The 14,258-nt window shown below is 44.7% G+C and overlaps 1 protein-coding gene across 2 annotated transcripts in view; it reads right to left on the reverse strand.

Moving 5' to 3' along the window:
• Positions 1-14,258, reverse strand: part of MECOM (MDS1 and EVI1 complex locus) — a 348,406-nt gene that overhangs the window by 25,022 nt on the left and 309,126 nt on the right. Inside the window, exons 4-7 of one of the 2 annotated variants that reach the window (XM_056358820.1) lie at positions 12,439-12,541; positions 10,001-10,217; positions 6,652-6,799; positions 5,456-5,609 (exon numbers count right to left, since the gene is read on the reverse strand). In XM_056358820.1, the coding sequence (XP_056214795.1) occupies positions 5,456-5,609; positions 6,652-6,799; positions 10,001-10,217; positions 12,439-12,541 (622 nt within the window). Of the gene's footprint in view, positions 1-5,455; positions 5,613-6,651; positions 6,800-10,000; positions 10,218-12,438; positions 12,542-14,258 lie in introns of both variants that reach the window. The other variant, XM_056358821.1, reaches the window with a different exon arrangement.

Here is a 14,258-nt window from a genome sequence, read left to right on the forward strand (position 1 = left end):
AAGTTTCCTTGTTTGCTCTTTGCATTACACAGTGTTGCATATTTGGTGCTGTTATTCCATTTCGCATTAGCACCCAGAGCCCCACCAAGAGCCCCGGCTTGGTGCCGTAACACCGTACAAACCCACAGTGCCCCTGCACAATCAAGCGCTCGTGTCTTCAGATGACATTCATTACGTCACTAATCACATGTGGAAAGTTAGTCATTAAAATAAATATTTGCAGGACCAGACAGGAGATAGAGCCGCCGCACAGAGCTTTCAGCCTGCAGGACCACAAGGATATCAAGGAGGTGAAGAAGGAGACAACCAGGTATTTCCAAGTGCATAACCTTATTAACAAAAAACATTTGTTTCCACTTACAATTAAGCATTTAATTTCATGGAAGTTCAGGCTAGAGCCTGAGTAACCTCAGCCTAGTACTCTTGTATGTCCAAAGCTTTTCTATGTTTATAATGCATATAGTCCCTACAGGTGCCTGGGATGCTGTAACTCTGAATTCCATGTCTTAATAACTTTACTAATCTTAATATTGCTTATTTGTCTCTTGCACATGAAAAAATACACTCTATTTCAACAATTTCCTTTAAGAATGCAGCTGTATTTATTTGTGTGTCTGCTGCTCAAAACAGCTCAATGGATTTCCTTTCAAGCTCCTCTGGAATGAGAATAGCTTCAGCCTCACAAAAGCAGTACTTGGAGAAAGCCTGAAACCGCATCATGGAGGAGATCTACCTTGAGCTCATGGGCCTGACCTAGCCCGCGACACCGGCACGTCACAGCGCAGCTTCCAGCAACCATTTTCAGCAGCCGGAGGCTGAAAGTGGCCCCGGCGGTGCAGAGCGAGACACCATGAAGAGTGAATCACAGCACTGAAGCAAACGGGATTTTGCAGCTCCCCAGTCTTCTGCCTGTTACAAACCTTTGGGAGCAAACTGAGGCCACAACCAAGTTATAGGTCTGTAAGTTAAAATGCAGTTTTGAAGAGGATACCACTCAGCTCCCCAGTGCCTTTTTATGTCCCCTTTTGGCATCCTTTGGATGAGCAGGGGCATCGGGCAAGTCTCAAGGCTGTGCTACGACTTGTGCTTTTCATGATGCTAAAATCTGTCTGTGCCTCTGCACTACCGTGCTTCTAACAGTATCAGCTCCAGCCTTGTTTAAAAAAAAGGCAGCAGCATTATCAGTAAGCAGTTATCCCTATGTAATAAATCCTTTCGGGGTTTTTTGTTTGTGGGTTTTGGTTTTTTTTCCCAGCCAGGAAAAAGCATGTGGTCACTTTATTTTTATTTAATTTGTGTTATATCATAAGCTCTCATCTTTCACACATCAAAGCCACGCAACAATACACATTGTTTATTCTGAGGCCTTTTTAACAATCATTTTCATGATTTGAGACAGACTGACATAATTTACAATGGCTCTATTTTAAGCCTGCAAAGGAAACTGAATTGAATGTATCCCATCCTGCACTCTTGGTTCCCATGAACTGCAATCACGTCCTCTAACTTCCACTCACACCGGGGCCTGCACTAACCTTCCTGCTCCTCTAAACCTCTGCCCTTGAGAAACTTGACCACTTGTTGTCATCTCTTAACTGTTTACCTCTTCAGCAGGCTGCTTCATATCTCAGCAACAATGCTGCTATTGTTCCAGGGCCTGATCTTGCCTGATCCACCCGTTTTCCCTGCTCGCATCCCGTTGACATCCCCAGGACAATTCGTGGGGTAAAGCGTGCAGAATTGGGCCCAACCACAGGAAATTTGCAATGCGGTAATTCAGGAAGAATGTTTGTTGCTGTGTATCAGTTACTGTTCCTGTTGGAAATCTTCATTCACAAGGAAAGACAAGAAAGAAAAGAGATATAATAAAGAAAATGAAGAAGAAGAAAAAAGGAGAGAGGAGAAGCGGAGGAGGAGAAGCGGAGGAGGAGAAGCGGAGAAGAAGAGAAGAGGAGAAGAGAAGGGAAGAGAAATTATTCAAGTTCTTTGAAAATGCTAGATTTTCTGTGGATAAGTACTTTCTGTTTCTTTTTTTGAGGGGAAAATATTTAATTTGCCCATTTAACATAGAACTATTTTTATTTAATACAGAACTATTTGTTGTTTATTGAAGTATGAAGCTCTGCTTTTTCTGCTATTTCCTCCCATTTTTAGCCTATTTGCAGACATAAGGTCTCTGCTCCCACAAACGAACGTCACCTCCAGAGTTCACGGTACAGAATCAGGCCCCTGACCTTCACTGCTGAGGTCTTACACAAAAAAGCTTTCCCTGCTCCCACCGGGTTGATCACAGAAACCAAAATTAAACTGACCAAAATGGTGACTCAAGTGACACATCCGTAGGTCTGCACAAGGTTTACCTTGGATATTATGGGCCAACTCCCCTCCTTGTGTGAAGCGGTATACCTAACATTCAGCAGCAGAGCATCAGACTGTACATACTTTTCCAGAAAAAAAATCTCCAACCCATACATTTGTGAGACTAGGCTAATATATAATTAAAAACAAATCGTGTTTTGTGAACTTTTGATCTTCTACCAGGTTGTGTCAAGGGCCTGCTTCTTATTCACATGATTATTAAATATAGCATTTCACTCAGGTAGGCTAGGGCGGCAAGCAGGTGAAAAGGCGTGTACTGGCACAGATTTAGTCTTCCTAAAGTTTGGGAAGTTCTCCTTAAAGAACATCCGTAAATTATTAGATTATTATTCTCCGATAATATATTCAAAAGTCAACCGAGAAATATTCCACTCCAAAGAAGAGCAAAAATACACACTCACAGCTGAGAGATATCCTTACAAACTACAAAGGGAGATGTAAATTAATCATTTGACTAAACATATTTTATCTCCGTTTCAAAAATAAATTAAACCAATAATAGCAATACCATTAAAATACATAAATATTTACTACTATAATTTCAATCAAACAATTAACAGTTGTACTGAGGACTTTACCTTTTTGAGCATAAAAAAATATTTAAAACTATTTAATGAGGTGCTGCTTGCTCAAGGTGCCTCTTGCATTTACATGTCAGTCTATTCAATCCACTGGCTCTCCAGGCTGGCAAAGAAATTCTGGGCCGGGGTCCAAAGCCCTTAATCTCCTCAGTAGTCTTACTCCTGGGAACCATCACCTGAAGCTGGGGTGTAACATGGGGTCAGTGAAGCGCACACCCGGTGCCCTGCTGATTCTGGAGGGGGGACCGGGTCAAAATCAATTGCACCACCTCGACCTCTGTGGGTATTCACAGGAGCCAGGACCCCTCAGGTAAGTTCGTGTTATAAGATCTACCACTTTTTCATCACACGACTTTTATTTCCAAGTAGTTTTGCTTAAACTTTAGTAGATGGGGACAGTTATCAACTTTAATTGCTTCCATGTATCAAAGCAACAGAAGCTGGGTTTGATTTCTCCTATTACACCTTAATACACCCTTTAAATCTCAGTGCCATACTTCTAAGCAACTAACTTGTAAGGGAAGCTTCCCTCCTTGCAGCTTTTATTGCTCTACAGACCCCAGGTTTAACACAAACTCCCAATCTGGCTCCGAAATTGCCAAAATTCATCTCATGCCTACACACACTCTGTACCGCGATTGTCTCTGGAACCCAAATTAGGCAGCAGTTAAGTTTGCATATTTTCTGCTTATTAAAAAAAAATTACTGTAAGTACTATTTTGAATATGTTCAGTCTATTATGGCATGTGGTTTCTATTTGGAGAGGCTGGAGATTTTGCGAAGGCAGTGAGTAATTACCTTAGTGTTGGTGAGTTTTCACTCAAGCTTGGGCGGTGTACTGTAATAAGAGACAGTTGCCATAAACAGACTGGTACGAGTAAATCATGGTGTGTGGCCTTCTGGTGGAAAACAGATATCTCCTTTAGGTGACCCTCTCTCCCTCCCATCACTTAGCAAAGCCTACCAAACATGTGGTCTCCAAACCCTTTTGTTCTGCAATTACATGGGTGTTATTCCTAGGCTGCTCAATGGGGTTTCATCCCTCACACTGTACGTATGAAGAATACCAGTTGCTGTTTTGATTTATCAGAATAAATAGTAACAAAGAGTATTTGAGAGGTTATTTCATTTATGAGAGGTGCTACTCACAGACTTTTATGTAGGGTATTGCAACAAGACCATCAGGCTAAGATTCCCTACTTAGCCAGAAGTTACTGCTTTCTAATGATTATAACCTTTAAGTGTAACTACTTAACCTGTAATCAGGTTTAAAAATTATTAGTGATATTTATTATTGGATCTAGTTGTGCATTTTCTCATTGAAGAAGCCCAAACCACGGGTATTATCTAACCCAATGGCAGGCATACAGATTTCACACAAATGAGTCTTTCAAGCCAATACTCCTCCTCCTCTTGAGGAATTACCTTAGCCTATGGCCACCGCTTTGTCCAGGAGTGCTGCTGATATTTTGGAAATTGCTGCCGAGAGCAGCAAAAGATAAAGAAGTTAAGCAGACAAGTAGGGGACATGGCCACAAGGTGCCTGTCAAGCCATAGCAGGTGCCTGAAAAGGCTGTGGTGGAGATCAGCACTACCCAGAACAATATTCTTGAGTATTTTCTGCCTCTGCTTCTCTGGTGAAAGGGAGAGAAGGCAACCTGCACCATTACCTACCAGGATCTGCCTCAGCAGCAAGCACAACCCGTGAGACTTTGAGGATCCGATTTATAGCCCAGCACAGAGTCAGGCCCACATACGAGGCAAGTTTTATGGCTGGAGCAGCTGCTGGCAAAGATCTAATGGCTCAACTCAATACTTAAATGTGGGGCATGCAAAGGAGCCTCAAGGAGGGCAGCAACCTCCTCCAACTGAAATTCACTGCCTCTAAGGTTTATTTTCCGACTCCAGCAAAAGTCACCGCATCTGTGGTGGAGACTCTGTGGCCCAAAATTAACTCCCAAAGCAAAACAGCCTTGCAGGTACTGCTGGCTCTGCCGAATTCCCAACGTGTCCCAACGGTGGTTGCAGCCACTGCCATTCCCCCGTGCCCACCCTGGCACTGCCACCCCCTCCCCATTGCCAGCACTGACGCTGCCCTGTGCAGCAAGGCTGGATCCAGCACAGGGCACGGCACAGCAGCAGGAAGGAGAGCAGCAAGCCTGGCACCGGGCAAAGCAGTGAGGCTGCAGCCACCGAGCCCGGCATGGCTCCTTCTTGCTAAATTCGCACCCCACTTGCTCTTTGCATCTGTGCATGGAAAAATATCCCAGGGACAATAGGTACATGTCTACATCATGCAGTGTTTGTCTGAAAAGGAAAACGGTATGAAAATAATGTTTTGCATTGGACTAGAAATTACCCAGAACTCATTTAATAGTGCACAGCCCCCGTGAAACCAGCAGGAAATTCACAGGGAGCACAACACAACTCCTGCTTCCAGATTACGCTGCTTTACAACAAAAGAAATAACCAAAGACATGTAGTTGAAGACTTACATATAAAAGGTTTGACACTGCTGTGGATGTGTTTATGCTGTTTGAGGCCTGAAGAAGTGGCAAAGGTTTTGCCACACTCTGGACAAGCGTGAGCACGAGCCCCAACATGCTGGGAACGAATATGCCTCTGAAGGTTGCTGGGGTCCGTGAAAACCTGCTAGGAAATGAGTACTGATTAACCAAGAAACTTGATTGCGGAAGAAGCCAGTTATTACAAGAGTCTTTTAAAATTCAAACCTTGGAGCTATTTGGGAATATTTAAGATAAAAAACTTTGCTAATGGGCATCAGGGGGAACTGTGCCTGCAGGATGGGGCCTCAGTTTCCCAGAATCAGCCAAGTATTTGGTGGACCTGTTAACCCCTTGGCAGCTGCTGCAGCAGATGCATTTGACCCTGCCATTAGAAATTGTGCTTTTGACGTCAAGGACTTCACAGAAAACAAGTCAAAATGTGGCTGCTTGAAACTTCTAAACATTACTGCAATAGAAATACTTTATAGCGACAACTGAGTGTGACACAGCAAGAAATCCTGTACGTGACACAGTCCTGGCACCCAGGGCTTGGTTGTATCTTACGAGTCCCAGTTCATTATGAAATTCCCATTATTGTAGCAAATCTACTTGAAAATGAGAAAGTCCTCATGCAAAAGGCCCAAGCTTTGGGAATCTGCTACAAAGCAATGCAGAGCACCACATCCTATACAAATAACGTACACAGCAAGCTTGGCGCTGGGAAGCGACAGAGATGCTCTAGAGATGAGATAGTTGCACTCACTTAGTGCAGCTGGGGCCCATCTCTATTTCTTGATTTATATTGCAGTAGTGACCTGAAGTTTCTGGTCCCAACGGCTGGCACACAGCCTAGGGAACCCATGTGCCCTGCATTTCCCCACGGTTTCTCGCCCCTCAGTGATCCTTTTACATCCCACCGGTCCTCACAAAGTGCCATGCCCTGAGCTCAGGGATGCTCGGCATCCTGCATTAGTGCTTATTTCATACTTCAGAGCCATCTCCAAATCAAAAGGGGTAGAAAAATAACATATTTATAAAGTAGAAGCGTAAATCCTTGAGAAACCATTTGGAGCAAGGCAGAAGCCCTACGTCCTCCTGCATCCCAGCCCCAGGCATCCCCACTTGCATGCTCCTGTGCATCCAGCAGCACAAGCCGTGCCAGGCAGCCTACAAATTCACTGTACCTTGGCACAGTTTTCACACTCGTAGTGCTTCCCGCTATCGTGCGACATTTGGTGGCGTATCAAGTTGGACTTCCAGTTAAAAGCTTTGGGGCACTGGTCACACTTGTACTCCCTCTCCTCGCTGTGTGACAGCATGTGCTTCTCCAGGCTGCGGAAAGAAGAAGAGGGCTCAGTGAGGTTCCCCACACATGTGAGTTTATCAGCAGTTTATAGGAAAAGGAGACAGCAAAACACATAATTACAGCAAAAAAATTTACGAAGCTCCAAAGGCCAAACCCTGACAGACCCAAGTCCTTTGACTACCAGGCTCACCCCAGCCAGGAGGCACAACAACCTCCTCCCTACCAGAATAACACATCCTCTCATGTTTTGCCAGGTCACTTGCAAATGCTGCAGGAGACGTTGTTGCCATCACTCCCTACGGAGATTATTTCATACAACCCTCAGTATTTCACTCTGGTAATTCTTCCCTGTGGTCTGAATTATTTCTACCTTACGACTTTCCCTCTAAACACACCTTGGATCCCACCACCTGACATAACTCCACTGCTTTGATGGGAGTCAATTTTTCTTACAGCAGGAAGAGATGAGAAATAACCCCACTGGAGCAGAACAGGATGAGCACGAGAAGCCTCTCAATACAGTACGCTACAACTGAAGTTATACTTGATCATTACTGTGTTCAATTGCATAGCTGTTTATTCATTCATTTCTTAGTAGTTTCTTCAGTCTATTAGTAGGGTATCTAATCTTCACCTAATTTCTGTTGCACATCTTTGAATTAATTTTCATCTCTAAATTTTCTGATTTCCTGGTTTATTATTCATTTGTAGCAAATATATACTTTTAAACACCTGTATTGCTTGGTTACATACAGAGCTGTAACTCACACTATTGCTTGAGGAAAGGTAACTATATAACGTGAGAGTGGATTCACAGAAAAGCCACTGGAAACTGGAATCTTTAACCTGGGATGCCAAGCCAGATCAATCTTTCCTCGCGTGAAGCTCCCGCCGATCCCTGCTGAATCTCTGCTGGTTTACAGTCCCATTTGTGTTGTGCAGCCCACATAGCAATGGATATTCCCACTCTCAGCCACAGGCAATGGAAATGCTTTTACCCTGCAGATGCTTTTTACTTCTACCCCTCAGAGTCTCCTTCCTTTGGGGGAAAAAAACAATTCTGGCTTCCCCTTCTAATACTTCTATAACAATTGACTCTCCATCATGTACTGGTAAACAAATTTGCTCTAAGAACTGGAGAGACCCTCGTCCCCAGCTCTGGCACCAGCTCCCAGACGCCTGCCGTGGCTACGTGATCTGCCGTCAGCACTGGGCAGTCCTGTCCCCCAGATCTCCATCCTCCTGCACAGCTCTTTCTCCATTTAATTACACACACCCTCAAGCATGGCTCATTCAGGCCTTTTGTTTTATATAATCTGGATATATCACACTTTGGTACTTTTTTGCTGTGAACTGTCTTTGTGGTGTATTAGCTTTTCAATAATTCAAGAGTTCAGAGAATGACTGCATTCTGTCTCATTTTTCACTCTTTCTCACAGTACTGCCCATCTATTTATGATGACTCGTTCTTTGTTTTCTGCCCTTTCTCTTCAATATTTAATATTTTAAGCTAAATTTACATTTCCTCAATGATTCCCATATGTTAGATATCGTCCTCTAGATCTCAGGCAAAAAAGAACTTTTAACACCAAGTAACTCACAACCTGGAAAAACATTACAGCCTGGACTCCTGCCTCACCCCCAGTGTGGCAGCCCTGTTGACTTGATCTACCTTCATCAGCCCTTCCCAATCAATCACTGGGATTGAAAATGAGACACGCGGAGCCGCACACTGCTCGGCATCAGCTGGTGAATATGGCCCTGTGTCGGCATGAATTCCCACTCCGCAGGGCTGACCTAGTATGTGGGGAGCAACGTTTGGCACATCATGTTTAATTTCAGTGTCATTAATTTTGCGGAAGTGTGAGGATCGGGTCATACGATACGCTGGTCCAAGACATCCCGCATGATGCCAAGCCACCTCCACTCCGTGAAGAGCCCGTGTTTTGGGAGAGAGGGCTCCATCTCACAGAACCAGCACCTGAAGCATCCAGGAGCAGTTGTCCAAAGGGGCTAACCCTGGGTGTGCACAAACCCATGCTAACCTCCAACAGACACCCCAACACCCTGAATCGCAGACTAGTAAACATTTCTATGAAAAATATGAACCCACAAAATACTCTCAATTGACAAGTCAATACTTAAGGGGCATATGGTTATTAAGCAATGCAAATAAATACACTGCTGTCCCTAAAAGGGCAGTTAATCAGCACTCAGGTTGTGCCCACATGATGTGGAAAGGAAAGAAGACACTGTGGGAGTGTGGGAGCTGTGCTAAGACTCCAACTGAAAGCAGGAGACACTGGCCCAGGTCTGCTGCTGCTACAAACCAGCTTCCTAAGAAATGCACTGCCTCATCACAGCGGAGGACCTGGCCCAGGATTTTGCTGTTGAGGTATCTCAGCACTACTATCAAATATTGGCTGAGGTCAACCTTCCCCTGGTCCTGAAAGATGCGAACCTGACAGGGATGTGCTGCAGAAGCTCGTGTGTACTTTCAATATCTTTCAGAAATCTGCAAAAATTTGCCATAATGTGCACCACAATACAGTATTTTAAGCAGCCACCAAAATGCTAGTGACAATAAATATGTAAATGATCTTCAGCATATAAAAGTCATACTTTTTATTTACATTCTATGCATATTTCAGACACATATGCACACCGGCCTATATGTTTTAACAGATAGATAGACAGATATGAGAAAAAGATGAACACCAGTGTTTCAAGACAGTACAGCTAGAAATATATATTAACATACACACATATATATTAATATCTAGAACCTGCCTCTAACTGGCATGGCTTGATTGCAAAGATAAAATTGGTAACATCAGTGAACACCACTCAGAGATGTTCTAAGTTATTTCTACCTAAAAATAAGGAGCCCAGACGTCAGTTGATTTGAACGATAATCACCCCTCTGATTTCACTGCACCCAGCCCAATTCATGCCAGCTAAAGATCTGATTAGAAGATCTAGTTCTTAATTTAAGGTCCCCACTGAGGACTTCAGTATAAGGATGAAATTTCTGATTTATTGAGAATTCACTGCTTTTTAACACCAACTATCACAAAAGTCTTATTCATCTTCATCTTAGGTTTGTATAGAAGAGGAAGGTATCAGGTTCTGCCTGGCTGATGCTCTGCCTGATTTACCATTAGACTATGGCTGAAGCCATTGCAGAATTTGCCTCGTTTAATCACTCTTTAAGCATCTACTCCTACCTTTGTAAGTCTGGGAAGACTTGATCACACTCCTTACACTCCTGGATTTCATGTACATCCTGAAGGTCATTCTCATTCTCAAGCTTTTTCTGGAAGTCCTCCTCCACCATGGAGAAGGCGGAGTGAGGGGTGCTGCAGGGGAACTTCTGGTGGTCTACAAGCTCAGCCTTGGACTCAAAGAGCTGGTCGCAGTCCTCGCAGCGATACTGGCGCTCCTCTGGAAGACAAAGGGGTTGGGCACAGGGGGCTCACATCAGTTTTCAGCCATTTTTAACTACCATCCCATCAGGAGTTCAATGACAGTATGGTAAAATAAATGGTTATTCAGTGAAAAAGAGAAGAACCTCAAAAGAAACAAGGATGCCTTAGAATGCTTTATAATAATGCTTAGATTCTACAGTATATGACAGCACACCACCTGTTAAATTGCCTGGGTGATATCCAACAGAGACACTTGACCCTGGCTTAGGACAAAAGTCAGTGTGTTTATATTCTATCCTAAATGGGTATATACAGGGTATAAGATGGAGATCCAGTGGAGGCTGCCAGTCTCTGCATTTCTGAATGAAGGAGACTGACTTAGACACAACATCAGCATCTAAAATAGCTAAAAGGGTGCTTATGGAGTTTTTTTAAGTCTCTTCATTTCCATCAGAGTCCTTTTGTAGCACCCGACACTGTACAAAGTAAGACAAGAGACATGAATTCGGCGTCCTTGCTTTAAATTCCATAAAATCTGACTTTCTTACTGAAAATGAGTGTAGAATATCACAAAAGTGTTACTTTGGAGTCAATATTGCATTCCATTAATTAGTAATTCCTGCAAAAGAACAGATTAGCTGAAGAAAATTCCCAAAAGCAACCCTGGAGAAGAGCATCCCATGATACTTATTTCTGCTGTACTTTCTACTGATGGTCCATACAAAGAGGCAGATGCCCTGGTGTGGTTCCAGTGTTACCCGCCCTGCAGACATAAATGCCCAGGGGCTCTGAGTCAGAAAGGCACTGAGGAGTCTGGCTGAAATCTCAAATGCATGTACTCAGTTGCTACTTGACAGTTGAGTTTATACACAGAAGGCATTATAGTGTTCTCTTGTTTGCTGTCCACGAGCAATACTTTGGCTCAGTCTGCTTCTAAATTAGCCCTGTGGGACATACTCCTGCATGTGACTGCAGAGATTTCCTCTGGTATAATTTATACAATAGCTACTTGGCCATAGGGACTAGCAGGGAAAACACTATGCTTGAAAAGCAGGACATCTTTAGCAGTAACTAAACAAAGTTACCACTATGGGGAAAAAAAAACAACCAACCAACCACAAACCCAAGCTAGAATGAATGAATAATCCCCATCTTTTTCTTTAGAGAACAAAAGATACTGTTCTAAATGTACAGGCAGTTATAGAGCAGCCCGAGTTATAGGCCTTTCCTGCCCTGGGAAAACCCCTGTGTACTATCCCTGAATCCCTGAGAAATTATAAAATGTCCACATTGGCATAAACTGCGAATTAATGGGTATCAAGCAGATGTCCTACACCCAGTCCCCACTGTGGCTGTATAACCCACCGCTTGATGGGGCTTTTGGAGGTGGGGGACTAATCTGAGCAAGAGCTCAGGAGTTTCAGTCCCAGAATCTGTGCGTCGGATGGCTAATGAATTAGCTCCATGAGGAAGAATGGCTTAAATGTCCTCAACATGTGACAGCAACATTTAACAACCTAAAATTTTCTATGTTCAAGATGATGGAACAACAGTTGCTTGGGAAAGTGACAAAAGATAACCTAAAATCAGGGTCCATACAGGTCCTGCAGGAGCAGCACAGCCTAGAGATAAGGGCATGGACTCTTGTTCTCCTTTCGCAATACCCACAAAATGATCAAGTTTCAATCTTGAAGCCTTACTACCACCCTCAGTTACATCTGCAGACTTCTGTTTCGCTAGGGAGGTTCAAATAAGTGAGTGTAAAACACAAAAGCATTATGAGTTGCAGGGATGCAACACTGAGAAATATCAAGCGTGCAAACCACAGCTTGCCAGATTAGCACGTAGAAAACGCATCGTTGAATGAAGTGACATTCAGTTGCATTCAAATGGAACACTGAATGAAGTTACACTCCCGGTTGGACTAGGCTGGAGCGATGAAGAAAATAAACAGAGAACCCCCAACACCAGCGTTGGCATTGCTTTTGAGAGCAGATTCACCCTTCAGAGGGACTGAAGGAGTCGTGGTATTATTAGACTAGTTAATTCACCGAACAGCTTTCAGAGAAGCAGGAGGGCAGAAGGCGGATAAATACAACCATGGTCCAGGTCTCCTCCCTGGCTGCAGCGAAGCCATCCCACATTTTGAAGGATTCCAACAGAGGAGAAATCTCCCTGATTTTTTGTCTAATTTCAATGATATTTTCTATTAGTTTAGACAGTAAGAGGTGGCTAACCGTGAATGTCTGGAGCCATTGTTTCATGTGAATAATCTTCACTCTTCATGAACAGTAAGAGCTCCTCTCCTGGTTCAATGTCTGCTACCACTCTGTAGAATATCTGCAAAAAACAGAAGAGAAAGCAACGTGACTACCACAATAGGCAAAGAAGCGTAAACCACTGCTGGTGAGTACTACAGGATCAAAACCCCATGGCCAGAGCCTGCCCCAGCGTGGGCGCTGGCTGCTGGAGAGGTGGCGACTTCGCAGGTCTGCTCCTTCCAGCCCCCAAGTCGTCAGTGCTTCAGGCTCTGTGAGGATAAAAAAGATGACTTTCAACAGCCTCTGCTGCAAAACGAGCTGCGTGATGACTGCAGATATCACCAGCAATTTGCATGCTCAGTTATACCAAACCCATGTACGAAGTAGCCATAAAATGCCTCCCTGAGTGATGCACATAAGGGAGGTAACTCCTGTTGCATGGGGAAAAGGCACTAACTCAGACCTGAGAGGACGTTGTTGATTAAGCCCAAGGCGTCCAACCCACCGTATCGATCATCTGTGTGCTCCAGAGAGCTGTGAGGTGAGAGGCTTATACAAAGCAGCACACCTGGTTATTCCTTAGCTTCAAACGGGAATCAAAGGATCAGTCCTGGATGAAGAAACACCATGAGCAGCCAAAGCTGCTGGCAGTGACCCCGGCCAGTGGCACCTGGTCCCCTCGCACAGGTGACATCAGGCCCTGGGAAGGAGCCCGTCAAGAAGCACGAGGATGCGGGGGGGGGGGGGGGGCGAAGGGGCCACACTGCCTTGGGTCTGTGCACCCACGCCAAGCCCACGCCAGCACCGGGTGGCTCTACCGAAAGGAAATTCCCAAAATCCATCTGGCTGCTTTCTGTCTCAGCAGGAAATGTGAGGAGCACTAAAAAGCTCCACGAAGCAGCTCAAATAAATATTAGTAACTTCCTCAGGCCTTGTTAAACAAAAACACATGACAGCTACGTTTCCTACGCTAAAAAATGATGCCTTTGCGTTTTCTCAGACTAATGTATTTTTAAAGGTTTTGCTCTCAATCTCTTAACTCTCAGTACTCAGCGCACTGGGAGAAAGGCAGAAAATCACTCCTGTTGTTTCAAGTCAAACGGACGCTTTCGTTGCAAGGCAGGCACAGGTATCTAGAGGTGCGTGGGCATTTTCCTCGCCCGGTCGCACGGACTGTCACCGGCCGGGTGGCCCCGGGAGCCGAGCACATACCGATGTCTTCCAGGAGGTGGCCGTATAGCCTAATCGTTTCTTTCTGCACAAGCAGCCTTTGCCCACAGATATGGGCTAAATACCTAAAAATAACGAAATGAGATGCATTTCCTCAGATTTGTTTTCTTTGCCTTGTCCCAAAAACCGCTCTGGAGGAGGCGCACAGGGGAGCAGCGGTGAAGGCTGCCGGGGCCAGCTCATCCCACTGCCCTGCTGCTCGCCCCAATCCAGGTGCCAAAGCGCTGGCAAAACACATGAGGCACAAGGTACTCATGCCACAACCCCTGCTTATGGCCAGTCTTCCCCATAAAAGCCAGGAGAAGGACTTTATGGGCAGCCTGATCTGCCCAGGCTGCACCTCCCTCTTCTTCCATACCACCCTGGTTAAACCATCAGCAGGGTCTGCTTGGGCTGGCCACTTTTACCCCTTGCCAGGGGGTTTAAAACTCCAGTAAGTATTTTGAAGGGCACAAGGGGTCAAGAGAGCCACGGCAGGGTCTTGTGCATGTCTCTTCATGAAGCTGGGTGAATGCCTGGTACCACAATCCCCTCCGGAGCCGACTCCTCTATCAGTGCCAAAGGAC

The sequence above is a fragment of the Falco biarmicus genome, chromosome 13 (assembly GCF_023638135.1).
Source record: "Falco biarmicus isolate bFalBia1 chromosome 13, bFalBia1.pri, whole genome shotgun sequence".
Taxonomy (NCBI): domain Eukaryota; kingdom Metazoa; phylum Chordata; class Aves; order Falconiformes; family Falconidae; genus Falco; species Falco biarmicus.